The sequence below is a fragment of the Babylonia areolata genome, chromosome 28 (genome assembly GCF_041734735.1).
Source record: "Babylonia areolata isolate BAREFJ2019XMU chromosome 28, ASM4173473v1, whole genome shotgun sequence".
In the NCBI taxonomy this organism is placed as follows: domain Eukaryota; kingdom Metazoa; phylum Mollusca; class Gastropoda; order Neogastropoda; family Buccinidae; genus Babylonia; species Babylonia areolata.
Window position 1 is genome coordinate 1579850 of NC_134903.1, and position 12978 is coordinate 1592827.

The 12978-nt window shown below is 42.6% G+C and overlaps 1 protein-coding gene across 4 annotated transcripts in view; it reads left to right on the plus strand.

Moving 5' to 3' along the window:
* The window catches only part of LOC143301852 (cilia- and flagella-associated protein 74-like), a 106621-nt gene that overhangs the window by 36087 nt on the left and 57556 nt on the right, over positions 1-12978 (plus strand). For all 4 annotated transcript variants that reach the window (XM_076616265.1, XM_076616268.1, XM_076616266.1 and 1 more), the window contains 6 exons: positions 1854-1972; positions 3330-3396; positions 4094-4183; positions 5659-5782; positions 8534-8583; positions 11511-11637. In XM_076616265.1, the coding sequence (XP_076472380.1) occupies positions 1854-1972; positions 3330-3396; positions 4094-4183; positions 5659-5782; positions 8534-8583; positions 11511-11637 (577 nt within the window). The remainder of the gene's footprint in view (positions 1-1853; positions 1973-3329; positions 3397-4093; positions 4184-5658; positions 5783-8533; positions 8584-11510; positions 11638-12978) is intronic.

A 12978-nucleotide genomic window follows, 5' to 3' on the forward strand; every position in this document is an offset into this window, starting at 1 on the left:
GTGGGGGAGGGGGGGGGTGTTCATGTGTACTAGATACTGGACATGTACAAGGTAGTGGGGGAGGGGGTGTTCATGTGTACTAGATACTGGACATGTACAGGGTAGTGGGGGAGGGGGGGGGGTGTTCATGTGTACTAGATACTGGACATGTACAGGGTAGTGGGGGGGGGGGGTGTTCATGTGTACTAGATACTGGACATGTACAGGGTAGTGGGGGGGGGGGTGTTCATGTGTACTAGATACTGGACATGTACAGGGTAGTGGGGGAGGGGGGGGGGTGTTCATGTGTACTAGATACTGGACATGTACAGGGTAGTGGGGGGGGGGGGGTGTTCATGTGTACTAGATACTGGACATGTACAGGGTAGTGGGGGAGGGGGGGGGGGTGTTCATGTGTACTAGATACTGGACATGTACAGGGTAGTGGGGGGGGGGGGGTGTTCATGTGTACTAGATACTGGACATGTACAGGGTAGTGGGGGGGGGGGGGTGTTCATGTGTACTAGATACTGGACATGTACAAGGTAGTGGGGGAGGGGGGGGGTGTTCATGTGTACTAGATACTGGACATGTACAAGGTAGTGGGGGAGGGGGTGTTCATGTGTACTAGATACTGGACATGTACAGGGTAGTGGGGGGGGGGGGTGTTCATGTGTACTAGATACTGGACATGTACGAGGTAGTGGGGGAGGGGGTGTTCATGTGTACTAGATACTGGACATGTACAAGGTAGTGGGGGAGGGGGGGGGTGTTCATGTGTACTAGATACTGGACATGTACAAGGTAGTGGGGGAGGGGGTGTTCATGTGTACTAGATACTGGACATGTACAGGGTAGTGGGGGAGGGGGTGTTCATGTGTACTAGATACTGGACATGTACGAGGTAGTGGGGGAGGGGGGGGGGTGTTCATGTGTACTAGATACTGGACATGTACAGGGTAGTGGGGGAGGGGGTGTTCATGTGTACTAGATACTGGACATGTACAAGGTAGTGGGGGAGGGGGTGTTCATGTGTACTAGATACTGGACATGTACAAGGTAGTGGGGGAGGGGGTGTTCATGTGTACTAGATACTGGACATGTACAGGGTAGTGGGGGAGGGGGTGTTCATGTGTACTAGATACTGGACATGTACGAGGTAGTGGGGGAGGGGGGGGTGTTCATGTGTACTAGATACTGGACATGTACGAGGTAGTGGGGGAGGGGGTGTTCATGTGTACTAGATACTGGACATGTACGAGGTAGTGGGGGAGGGGGGGGTGTTCATGTGTACTAGATACTGGACATGTACAGGGTAGTGGGGGAGGGGGTGTTCATGTGTACTAGATACTGGACATGTACGAGGTAGTGGGGGAGGGGGTGTTCATGTGTACTAGATACTGGACATGTACAAGGTAGTGGGGGAGGGGGGGGGTGTTCATGTGTACTAGATACTGGACATGTATGAGGTAGTGGGGGAGGGGGGTGTTCATGTGTACTAGATACTGGACATGTACAAGGTAGTGGGGGAGGGGGGGAGTGTTCATGTGTACTAGATACTGGACATGTACGAGGTAGTGGGGGAGGGGGTGTTCATGTGTACTAGATACTGGACATGTACAGGGTAGTGGGGGAGGGGGTGTTCATGTGTACTAGATACTGGATATGTACAGGGTAGTGGGGGAGGGGGTGTTCATGTGTACTAGATACTGGATATGTACAGGGTAGTGGGGGAGGGGGTGTTCATGTGTACTAGATACTGGACATGTACGAGGTAGTGGGGGAGGGGGTGTTCATGTGTACTAGATACTGGACATGTACGAGGCAGTTCACAGTAGTTGCACTGCATGGTTTTTGTTTTTTTCCCCGGGCAGGACTTTGACGTGGGGTCAACGTACAAGAAGCGCGTCACCCTGACCAACGTGTCCTACTCCATCAACTACTGCAAGTTTGTGGACATCACCGAGAGACTGAAGGACTTCATCAACATCGAGTGAGTCGCCATGGCAACCTTGCTGGGTTGTTGGGGGGTGGGAGGAGGGGTGTGTGAGAAAAGTGTGGGTGTTGTGACGATGACGGTGAGACAGAAGAAGGAAATATATTTCTCGCTTTTGACAGATTATTCTGCCAATTTTCTTTTTTATGTCAGTATTCTTTTATTGTTGAGTAAAATTCTGTTGAAAACCAGGTTATTTGATCAATATTCATTTTGTTGCTTAACATTCTTTTCGAAAGCAGATTATTCTATCGTTGTTCTGTTGTGTTGAATGACATTCCATTTCAAACCAGATTATTTTGGTGAATAATAATCTGTTTAAAACCAGGTTATTCTCTTGTTTTTGTTTAAAACCAGATTATTGTTTTAATATTCCGTTTTGTTGAATAACATTCTGCTTAAACCAGATTATTTTGTCAGTATTCCTTTTCATTGAGTACCATTCTGTTTCAAACCAGATTGATCTGCCAGTATTCCTTTTTGTTGAGAAACATTCTGTTTCAAACCAGATTGATCTGCCAGTATTCCTTTTTGTTGAGAAACATTCTGTTTCAAACCAGATTGATCTGCCAGTATTCCTTTTTGTTGAGAAACATTCTGTTTCAAACCAGATTGATCTGTCAGTATTTCTTATTGTTGAGAACCATTCTGTTTCAAACCAGAATATTCTGTCAGTATTCCTTTTTATTGAGTACCATTCTGTTTCAAACCAGATTGATCTGTCAGTATTTCTTTTTGTTGAGTACCATTCTGTTTCAAACCAGATTGATCTGTCAGTATTTCTTTTTATTGAGTACCATTCTGTTTCAAACCAGATTGATCTGCCAGTATTTCTTTTCGTTGAGAACCATTCTGTTTCAAACCAGATTGATCTGTCATTCCTTTTTGTTGAGAACCATTCTGTTTCAAACCAGATTATTCTGTCAGTATTCTACTTTGTTGAGAACCATTCTGTTTCAAACCAGATTGATCTGCCAGTATTTCTTTTTGTTGAGAACCATTCTGTTTCAAACCAGAGTATTCTGTCAGTATTCCTTTTTGTTGAGAACCATTCTGTTTCAAACCAGATTGATCTGCCAGTATTTCTTTTTGTTGAGAACCATTCTGTTTCAAACCAGATTGATCTGCCAGTATTCCTTTTTGTTGAGAACCATTCTGTTTCAAACCAGATTGATCTGCCAGTATTTCTTTTTGTTGAGAACCATTCTGTTTCAAACCAGAATATTCTGTCAGTATTCCTTTTTGTTGAGAACCATTCTGTTTCAAACCAGAATATTCTGTCAGTATTCCTTTTTGTTGAGAACCATTCTGTTTCAAACCAGATTGATCTGTCAATGTTGTGTTGACCTTACAGGTTCAACCCACCAGGTCAAATGTCAGCTGGCATGACATGCGACATGTTGGTCACGTTCAAACCCATGGTAAGGGTGTCCGGTGGTTTCTCTCACCAGACTTTTTCTTTCTTCATCATCATCATTTTCGTCGTCATCTTCATCATCACTGTCATCATCGTCATTATCATCATCATTACAGTCATCTTCATCATCATCTTATATGCTTCTTCTTTTTCTTCTTTTATTGTTATTGTTTCCATTTATATTGTTTGATATACTGTTAATGTTATTAGTATTATGATTATCATCAGTGTTGATTTTACTATTTTCATCATCATCATTATTGCCATTGTTTTTCTTCTTCTTCTTCTCCTCCTCCTCCTCTTTTTCTTTTTTTCTTCTTCTTCTCCTCCTCCTCCCCTTCCTCCTCCTCCTCTTTTTCTTTTTCTTCTCCTCCTCCACCACTTCTTCTTCTTCATGATGTTGTTGCTGTTATTATTATCATCATCTTCATTAGTAGTAGAAGTAGTAGTAGTAGTAGTAGTAGTAGTAGTAGTAGTAGTAGTAGTAGTAGTAGTAGTAGTAGTAGTAGTAGTAGTAGTAGTAGTAGTAGCAGCATTGGTATTGTTGTTATTATTATTATTATCATCATTATTATTATTGTTAGTAGTAGTAGTAGTAGTAGTAGTGTAGTAGTGTTAGTATAGTAGTAGTAGTTGTAGTAGTAGTAGTAGTAATAGTAAAGGAAGAGGCTAAGTAAGTGTTGTTCTGACTGTTGGAACAGATCAACGAAGACCTGGTTGGAGAGGTGAACTTTCTCTCACAGACCGGCCCCTTCAGCATCCCGCTTCGCTGCACCACCAAGAAGTGTGATGTGAGTCGCTTGCTACCAGCTGCTCCCGTGGCTGCTTGCTTGCTTGCTTGCTTCATTGCCAGACAAATGCAGTGACACAATGACATTTTATTGAATAAACATCCATGTTCCTTTCCAGACAAATGCAGTGACGCAATGACATTTTATTGAATAAACATCCATGTTCCTTTCCAGACAAATGCAGTGATGCAATGACATTTTATTGAATAAACATCCATGTTCCTTTCCAGACAAATGCAGTGACACAATGACATTTTATTGAATAAACATCCATGTTCCTTTCAAGCTCTGCTCCCCACACATAAGTTGAAGTTGGATCAAAGAATGGAAAATTCGATTCTAGATACATTCACGTGTATTTGTATACATATAATACTCACATGCCAGCCTGCACGCATGCAAGAACATAATGGTACACGCGTTCCAACAAATACTTACGCATGTTTGTGTGTGCATCCTATAGCCTACACCCTTCAGTCTGTCTCTGTCCATCCAGTGCATCCTATAGCCTACACCCTTCAGTCTGTTGCTGTTCATCCAATGCATCCTATAGCCTACACCCTTCAGTCTGTCCATCCAGTGCATCCTATAGCCTACACCCTTCAGTCTGTCTCTGTTCATCCAATGCATCCTATAGCCTACACCCTTCAGTCTGTCACTGTTCATCCAATGCATCCTATAGCCTACACCCTTCAGTCTGTCTCTGTCCATCCAATGCATCCTATAGCCTACACCCTTCAGTCTGTCTCTGTCCATCCAGTGCATCCTATAGCCTACACCCTTCAGTCTGTTGCTGTTCATCCAATGCATCCTATAGCCTACACCCTTCAGTCTGTCGCTGTGCATCCAATGCATCCTATAGCCTACACCCTTCAGTCTGTCGCTGTGCATCCAGTGCATCCTATAGCCTACACCCTTCAGTCTGTCACTGTCCATCCAATGCACCCTCAAAATCATATTGTAATAATGTTTTTTCTATAGGACAGCTTCCTATCATCCACAGAATTGAACAAATCTAATAATCAGTGTTCATTTCCAGACAAAGAGAAGAGAGAAAAAGAAATTGATTGATTGATTGATATGGATACTTCTGCAGCGCCTATCCTCGGTCGGAGACCAAGCTCTAAGCTTTACAAACACAGGGTCATTTGCACAACATGCTGCCTACCTGGGTAGAGCCGACTGACGGCTGCCACTGGGCGCTCATCATTCGTTTCCGGTGTCATTCAATCAGATTTCATGCACGCATAGATACACACTCAGACAGACATAACATTTTACATGTATGACTGTTGGAGCATTTTGCATGTATGACTGTTGGAGCATTTTGCATGTATGACTGTTGGAGCATTTTGCATGCTGGTCAGGCATCTGCCAAGCAGATGTGGAGTGGTGTATATGTATTGTCTGAATGCAGTGAAGCCTCCTTGAGAGACTGAAAGTGAAACATGGGGGGGTGGTCATTGTGTTGACAGCTACAACTGGACGTGGGGCTGATCGACTTTGGCACCATGGTCATCGGAGAGACAGTGAGGCGGTCCTTCACCCTCACCAACCGCGGGGCCCTGGGCACCAAGTTTGACTTCTTCAAGGTCACCGGTCAGTGAACCCCTGTCCCACCAAGTCAGTCTGCTTGTGCTGCTTCTGCTTGTCCATGTTTCTCTCAGGTCTGACTGGAAAATCAAACTGAGCGTCTTGTCATTTGAACGAGACAGTAAGCCGAGGTCCCACACACTTGGCACACTGAAAAAAAAACAACGTATGGCAATGTTGTCTTCCGATAAAATTCTAAAGAAGAAATGTATTCTGATAAGTGCACAAATGTAGTGGCATGCACCCAAGGCCTGACTAAGCGTGTTGGGTTATGTCGCTGGTCAGATGTGCGCCTGGCAGATGTGGTGTGTCGTTTATGTATGTTGTCCACACGCAGTGACGCCTTTTTGAGAAACTGAAACTGAAACTGAAATGATTTGCCCCAGTAAATCTGACCAGTACTGCCAAACATTCAAACTGTTTTTCTTTTTTTGCAGAATGCATTGTTCACTTCTGCTGATCTGAATTCAGATCAGCTGTAGACTTTCACGCCAGAGGTATTTCTCTGTAATGGATGGTTATCCGCCGGGTGCGATAGCTGGGTGGTTAAAGCGTTGGACTTTCAGTCTGACGGTCCTGGGTTCAAATCTCGGTGACGGCGCCTGGTGGGTAAAGGGTGAAGATTTTTCCGATCGCCCAGGTCAATATATGTGCAGACCTGTTAGTGCCTGAACCCACCTTCATGTGTATACACAAGCAGAAAATCAAATACGCACGTTAAAGATCCTGTAATCCATGTCAGCGTTTGGTGGGTTATGGAAACAAGAACATACCCAGTATGCACACCCCAGAAAACGGAGTATGGCTGCCTACATGGTGGGATAAAAATGGTCACACAGGTAAAAGCCCACTGGTGAACACATGAGTGAACGTGGGAGTTGCAGCCCATGAAGGCAGAAGATGAAGGCTGGTTAACCCATTCCACCCTGGGCAGTCTACAGCCTGGCCAGGCTTCCTTGCCATACTGATGTGGATGGTTAACCCATTCCACCCCGGGCAGTCTACAGCCTGGCCAGGCTTCCTTGCCATACTGATGTCGATGGTTAACCCATTCCACCCCGGGCAGTCTACAGTCTGGCCAGGCTTCCTTGCCATACTGATTTTGGATGGTTAACCCATTCCACCCCGGGCAGTCTACAGCCTGGCCAGGCTTCCTTGCCATACTGATTTTGGATGGTTAACCCATTCCACCCCGGGCAGTCTACAGCCTGGCCAGGCTTCCTTGCCATACTGATGTTGGATGGTTAACCCATTCCACCCCGGGCAGTCTACAGCCTGGCCAGGCTTCCTTGCCATGCTGATGTTGGATGGTTAACCCATTCCTTGCCATACTGATGTTGGATGGTTAACCCATTCCTTGCCATACTGATGTTGGATGGTTAACCCATTCCACCCCGGGCAGTCTACAGCCTGGCCAGGCTTCCTTGCCATACTGATGTTGGATGGTTAACCCATTCCACCCCGGGCAGTCTACAGCCTGGCCAGGCTTCCTTGCCATGCTGATGTTGGATGGTTAACCCATTCCTTGCCATACTGATGTTGGATGGTTAACCCATTCCTTGCCATACTGATGTTGGATGGTTAACCCATTCCTTGCCATACTGATGTTGGATGGTTAACCCATTCCACCCCGGGCAGTCTACAGCCTGGCCAGGCTTCCTTGCCATGCTGATGTCGGGGAAAAAAGGGCAGAAAAAATACAGTTTTCCTCCAGGTTACCTGTGGACACATCCAGAAATACTGCAGAAGTTAGCTCCCTTTCTTTGCGGTTTATACATATGTGTGAACATGAAAAGCGTTTTAGTGAGACAGATTTTGACGCCGGAGCAACGCTTGGGCATGGGGCTCAGTTAGTTCTAAGGTCACAGGAAATGTTTTGATCTTCACAGTGATGAGTAAAACAAAAGTAGACTGCAAGTCATGAAGTACTCCTGTTGCAGGCTGCATGTATGGCGTGTAGAGAGAGTTAAAAAGATTGTGCTCTGTGGGAGGCAGTGTGAGAAACACTTGGGTGTTGGGTGTGGAAGTGCCGGGAATGAGCAATTTTTCATTTGTGCTGCTTCACTTGTTTTTGTTTTTGTTGTTGTTTTCTTTTTTTGGTGTGTGTGTGTGTGTGTGTGTGTGTGTTATTTGTGTTCATTTATCATGGACCAGATTTCACCACCAGCAGCTTAAGTATTTCTTGCGTGTCCTGTTGATATTGGTGTCGATTCATTCAGTATCTGTAACTTTACTGTTTCCGGAACTCTGTTGACTGATTTTAAGTTGTGCAATAAGATGCTGACTTCGTTCTTTTACTTCATCCACAGTCAGTACGGATTTTCACCATGAAGTGTGTAATGAAGGAATGAATGTACCTTTTTGTGTGAAGGGAAAACAAATGAAACTGCACGCAGGAAAAAATACAAAAAAATGGGTGGCGCTGTATTATAGCGACACGCTCTCCCTGGGGAGAGCAGCCCGAATTTCACACAGAGAAATCTGCTGTGATAAAAAGAAATACAAATACAAACAATAGAGAGAGAGAGAGAGAGGTAAAGAATACTTAATGCTTGAATCTCCATATTTTTTTTAAGATTTTTTTTTTTTAATTGAAATTCTGATTCAAACAGTTCATTAGATATTGACATGACATCCTCAGTATTTTTGTGCCAGTTTGAGTGGTGGACAGCTGATGGAGAAACATTGTGAACACTCAATGAATGACTGATTGAATTAAAAAGGAATAAACGAAAGGATGTTTGTGTGTCTTAACAGGGATGAAGCAGAGAACACTTACAACTGCTGGTACCTCTCTTGGAAGATTGGTGAGTTGTGTGTGGGGGGTGTAGGGGAGTGTATGTGTGTGTGTGTGTGTGTGTGTGTGTGCTCAGTGTATATTTGCATGCATGTGTGTGTGTGCTTGTGCAATGCAGGGATAAAGATGTTTGTGTGTGTCTGTGCACATGCGTGATGAATGAACATGTGTGTGTGTGTGTGTGTGTGTGCATGGTGTTATGTTCCTTTGTTTGCTGTCTGTGCATGTCTTTATGTTTGCTGTCTGTGTACATGTCTTTATGTTTGCTGTCTGTGTACATGTCTTTATGTTTGCTGTCTGTGTGCATGTCTTTATGTTTGCTGTCTGTGTACATGTCTTTATGTTTGCTGTCTGTGCATGTCTTTATGTTTGCTGTCTGTGTACATGTCTTTATGTTTGCTGTCTGTACATGTCTTTATGTTTGCTGTCTGTGTACATGTCTTTATGTTTGCTGTCTGTCTGTGTGCATGTCTTTATGTTTGCTGTCTGTGTACATGTCTTTATGTTTGCTGTCTGTGTACATGTCTTTATGTTTGCTGTCTGTCTGTGTGCATGTCTTTATGTTTGCTGTCTGTGTGCATGTCTTTATGTTTGCTGTCTGTGTGCATGTCTTTATGTTTGCTGTCTGTCTGTGTACATGTCTTTATGTTTGCTGCCTGTGTACATGTCTTTATGTTTGCTGTCTGTGTACATGACTTTATGTTTGCTGTCTGTGTACATGTCTTTATGTTTGCTGCCTGTACATGTCTTTATGTTTGCTGTCTGTGTACATGTCTTTATGTTTGCTGTCTGTGTACATGTCTTTATGTTTGCTGTCTGTGTACATGTCTTTATGTTTGCTGTCTGTGTGCATGTCTTTATGTTTGCTGTCTGTGTGCATGTCTTTATGTTTGCTGTCTGTCTGTGTACATGTCTTTATGTTTGCTGTCTGTGTACATGTCTTTATGTTTGCTGTCTGTGTGCATGTCTTTATGTTTGCTGTCTGTACATGTCTTTATGTTTGCTGTCTGTGTACATGTCTTTATGTTTGCTGTCTGTACATGTCTTTATGTTTGCTGTCTGTGTGCATGTCTTTATGTTTGCTGTCTGTGTACATCTTTATGTTTGCTGTCTGTGTGCATGTCTTTATGATTGCTGTGTGCATGTCTTTATGTTTGCTGTCTGTACATGTCTTTATGTTTGCTGTCTGTGTACATGTCTTTATGTTTGCTGTCTGTACATGTCTTTATGTTTGCTGTCTGTGTGCATGTCTTTATGTTTGCTGTCTGTGTGCATGTCTTTATGTTTGCTGTCTGTGTACGTCTTTATGTTTGCTGTCTGTGTACATGTCTTTACACATACACGTTTGTTTCTGTCTCCACACCTCTCTTACAATGTGTCACACGTTGACACTCCTGTGCATACACACGTGAGTAAGTGCGTCATGTCCATAACAGTTGCCCTGCGTGTCTCTGTCCATTTACAAACGCAGATGGCATATGTGCATATGCATGAATAAATTCCTGTGCATACATAACCACTTCATACATCTCTCTCTCTATCTCTGTGAAGTGGTGTGGTGGCGTAGTGGTAGCGCCTTCACCCATGGAGTGAAGGAAGGTGAGGGTATGGGTTTGAACCCCACACTCACCAGAACTTCCTCCTCCCACGCTAGACCCTGAGTGCTGGTCTGGATACGAGTCACTGGGATGAGAAGATAAAGCCAGGCCCTGTGTGCAGCGCGCATGTTAAAGAACCAACAGCAGCAAGAGAGTTGTCCCTGGCAGAATTTAGGTGTAAAATCCACTGTTGATACACGTGTGTGTGTGTGTGTGTGTTGACGTGACACGCCTGGCTGAATGGCACAGGAACTGAATGATCAGGGTGGCCGTCAGCTCTGTCCACATAGACAGCTTGTTATTATATATTATAATTATATTATATATTATAATTATTATATATGTATTTATTTATTTATGTAAGCTTATCTATTATTTATTCACCTTTATTTTATTTTTTATTCATTTATTTATTTATTCATTTATTTATTTATTTATTTATTCATTCATTTATTTATTTTTTCTTTTTTTTTCTTTTTTTTTTCTCAAGGCCTGACTAAGCGCGTTGGGTTATGCTGCTGGTCAGGCATCTGCTTGGCAGATGTGGTGTAGCGTATATGGATTTGTCCGAACGCAGTAATGCCTCCTTGAGCTACTGAAACTGAAACTGAAACTGAGATAGCTTGTTGTGTACATGTCTCTGTGTTTGTAAAGCGTTTAGAGCTTGGTCTCTGATTGAGGATAGATGTGATAATAGTTCCAGTAATAATAGTAATAATAATAATGATAACGATAATACTACTAATGATGATAATAATGTTAATACTTATAGCAGTAGTAATAGTAGTGGTAGTAGTAGTAGTAGTAGTAGTAGTAGTAGTAGTATTGATAATAATAATAGTGATACTAATACTGATGCTAATAATGCCCAACACTCGGCTTATATCACAGATTGATGTAAGTTTACATTTGGGCCAACAGCAAAGTGAGAGCTGTATTATCAATGGTTTCTCCAGTCAATGGGAAATCATTTACAGCTTAGTCTTTTGTGAAGGACTATGACTCTCAAACTAGGAGGCAAAATTGCACTGGCTCTTAGTGCTGCAGCCTTGGGGGCTAGCTGGCCTTTGGGAACCATCCCAACGCCGACTGTCCTAAAACCCTTTTGGCCAAGAGAGTGGGGATGTGACTTTGGCAAGACACTCTCCACTATAATCAAATTCTAGCCCTAATAGTCGGAACAGCAGTTGCCTCCTCTACTGTTCTGATGGTCATAGTCGGACACGACTGACTATCATATATATGAATGATAATGATAATGATAATACTAATGTTGATAATAATGACAATAACAATAATAATGATTCTGTCTCACACACACACACACACACACACACAGACGAACGACTCCATGCGAGGGGTCAGCCCAGACTCGGAGATGGCGGTGGACAAAGCAGGAGAGAAGTCCAAGACTGGTGGCTCCACCACTGACAAGGGAGGCGATGCCAAGAAACGCTCAGTGGAAGGTAGGTTGTTACTATCTTGTGTCTCTGATTGTCTGCGTCTCTGGGTGTGTGAGTCGAGTGCGCGTGCATGCAGCTATATGATTTAAGAATGAAGAAAAATGTTTCTCTTTTGACTCCCTTTTGGGGCATGGAGAATCAATATTAGCAGCATGTGCATTTCTAAAGTAGTAGAAAAGACATTAGCAGCATGTGCATTAGCAGCATGTGCATTTCTAAAGTAGTAGAAAAGACATTAGCAGCATGTGCATTAGCAACATGTGTATTTCTAAAGTAATAGAAAAGACATTAGCAGCATAAACATTTCCCAGGTAATAGAAAAAACATTAGCAGCATGTGCATTTCTAAAGTAGTAGAAAAGACATTAGCAGCATAAACATTTCCCAGGTAATAGAAAAAACATTAGCAGCATGTGCATTTCTAAAGTAATAGAAAACACATTTGCAACATGTGCATTTCTCAAGTTATTGTAAAGACATTAGCAGCATAAACATTTCCCAGGTATTAGAAAAGACATTATCTTTGAGTGCATTTGTAAAGTAATAGAAAAGACATTAGCAACATGTACATTTCTTACGTTACAGAAATCATTAATGATGAGTCATCCGAGCAATTTCATCTGCTGATTTTAAGCAAGCAATAAGAAAACTCTTCATAGTCATTCTACCATATGAAATCTGTGATAAGACAAATGTATACCTCAGGTCTGAAGGGGGAGGAGGGGTGGGGAGGGATCCAGTTATTTCCACGTGAAGTCTTGTTAAAAACAAACAAACAAACAACAGCAACAACAACACACAGTGGGTTGCCTCCTTAGGTAAAACAAATTTTGTTTGTTTGTTTTTCTGTATGAAAGGGAAGGTAATGACATGTTACCTGTAGGTTTTAGCTAAAAAAAAAAAAAAACCTAAACGGAATGGGACACTGTGCTGTGTTTATCTCAGAGCAGTAGTAGAACATCTAAAAAACAGCGATTGAGAGAGAGAGAGAGAGAGAGAGAGAGAGAGAACAGAATAGATTAGAATAAACTTTATTGTAATGAAACCTAAAAGTTTATATGACACACATACATGAGTAAACAAATAGATTATTAACGTCATAAACTGGAACAAAATTGATAAACAAAATGCCCCAATCTTGTTTTGCATATATGCATCACCTGTGCAATGATATCATTTGTTTTCTACTCTTACTAGCTTTGGAGAACGATCCAGGGGAAAAGAATTCCATTCTTTGAAAACTTTTTTGTATAATCTCTCTCTCTCTCTCTCTCTCTCTCTCTCCATTTTATATAATCTTTTAACCTGCAAGTTTGGAAAAGTGATTTCTATACTTCTTACTCTA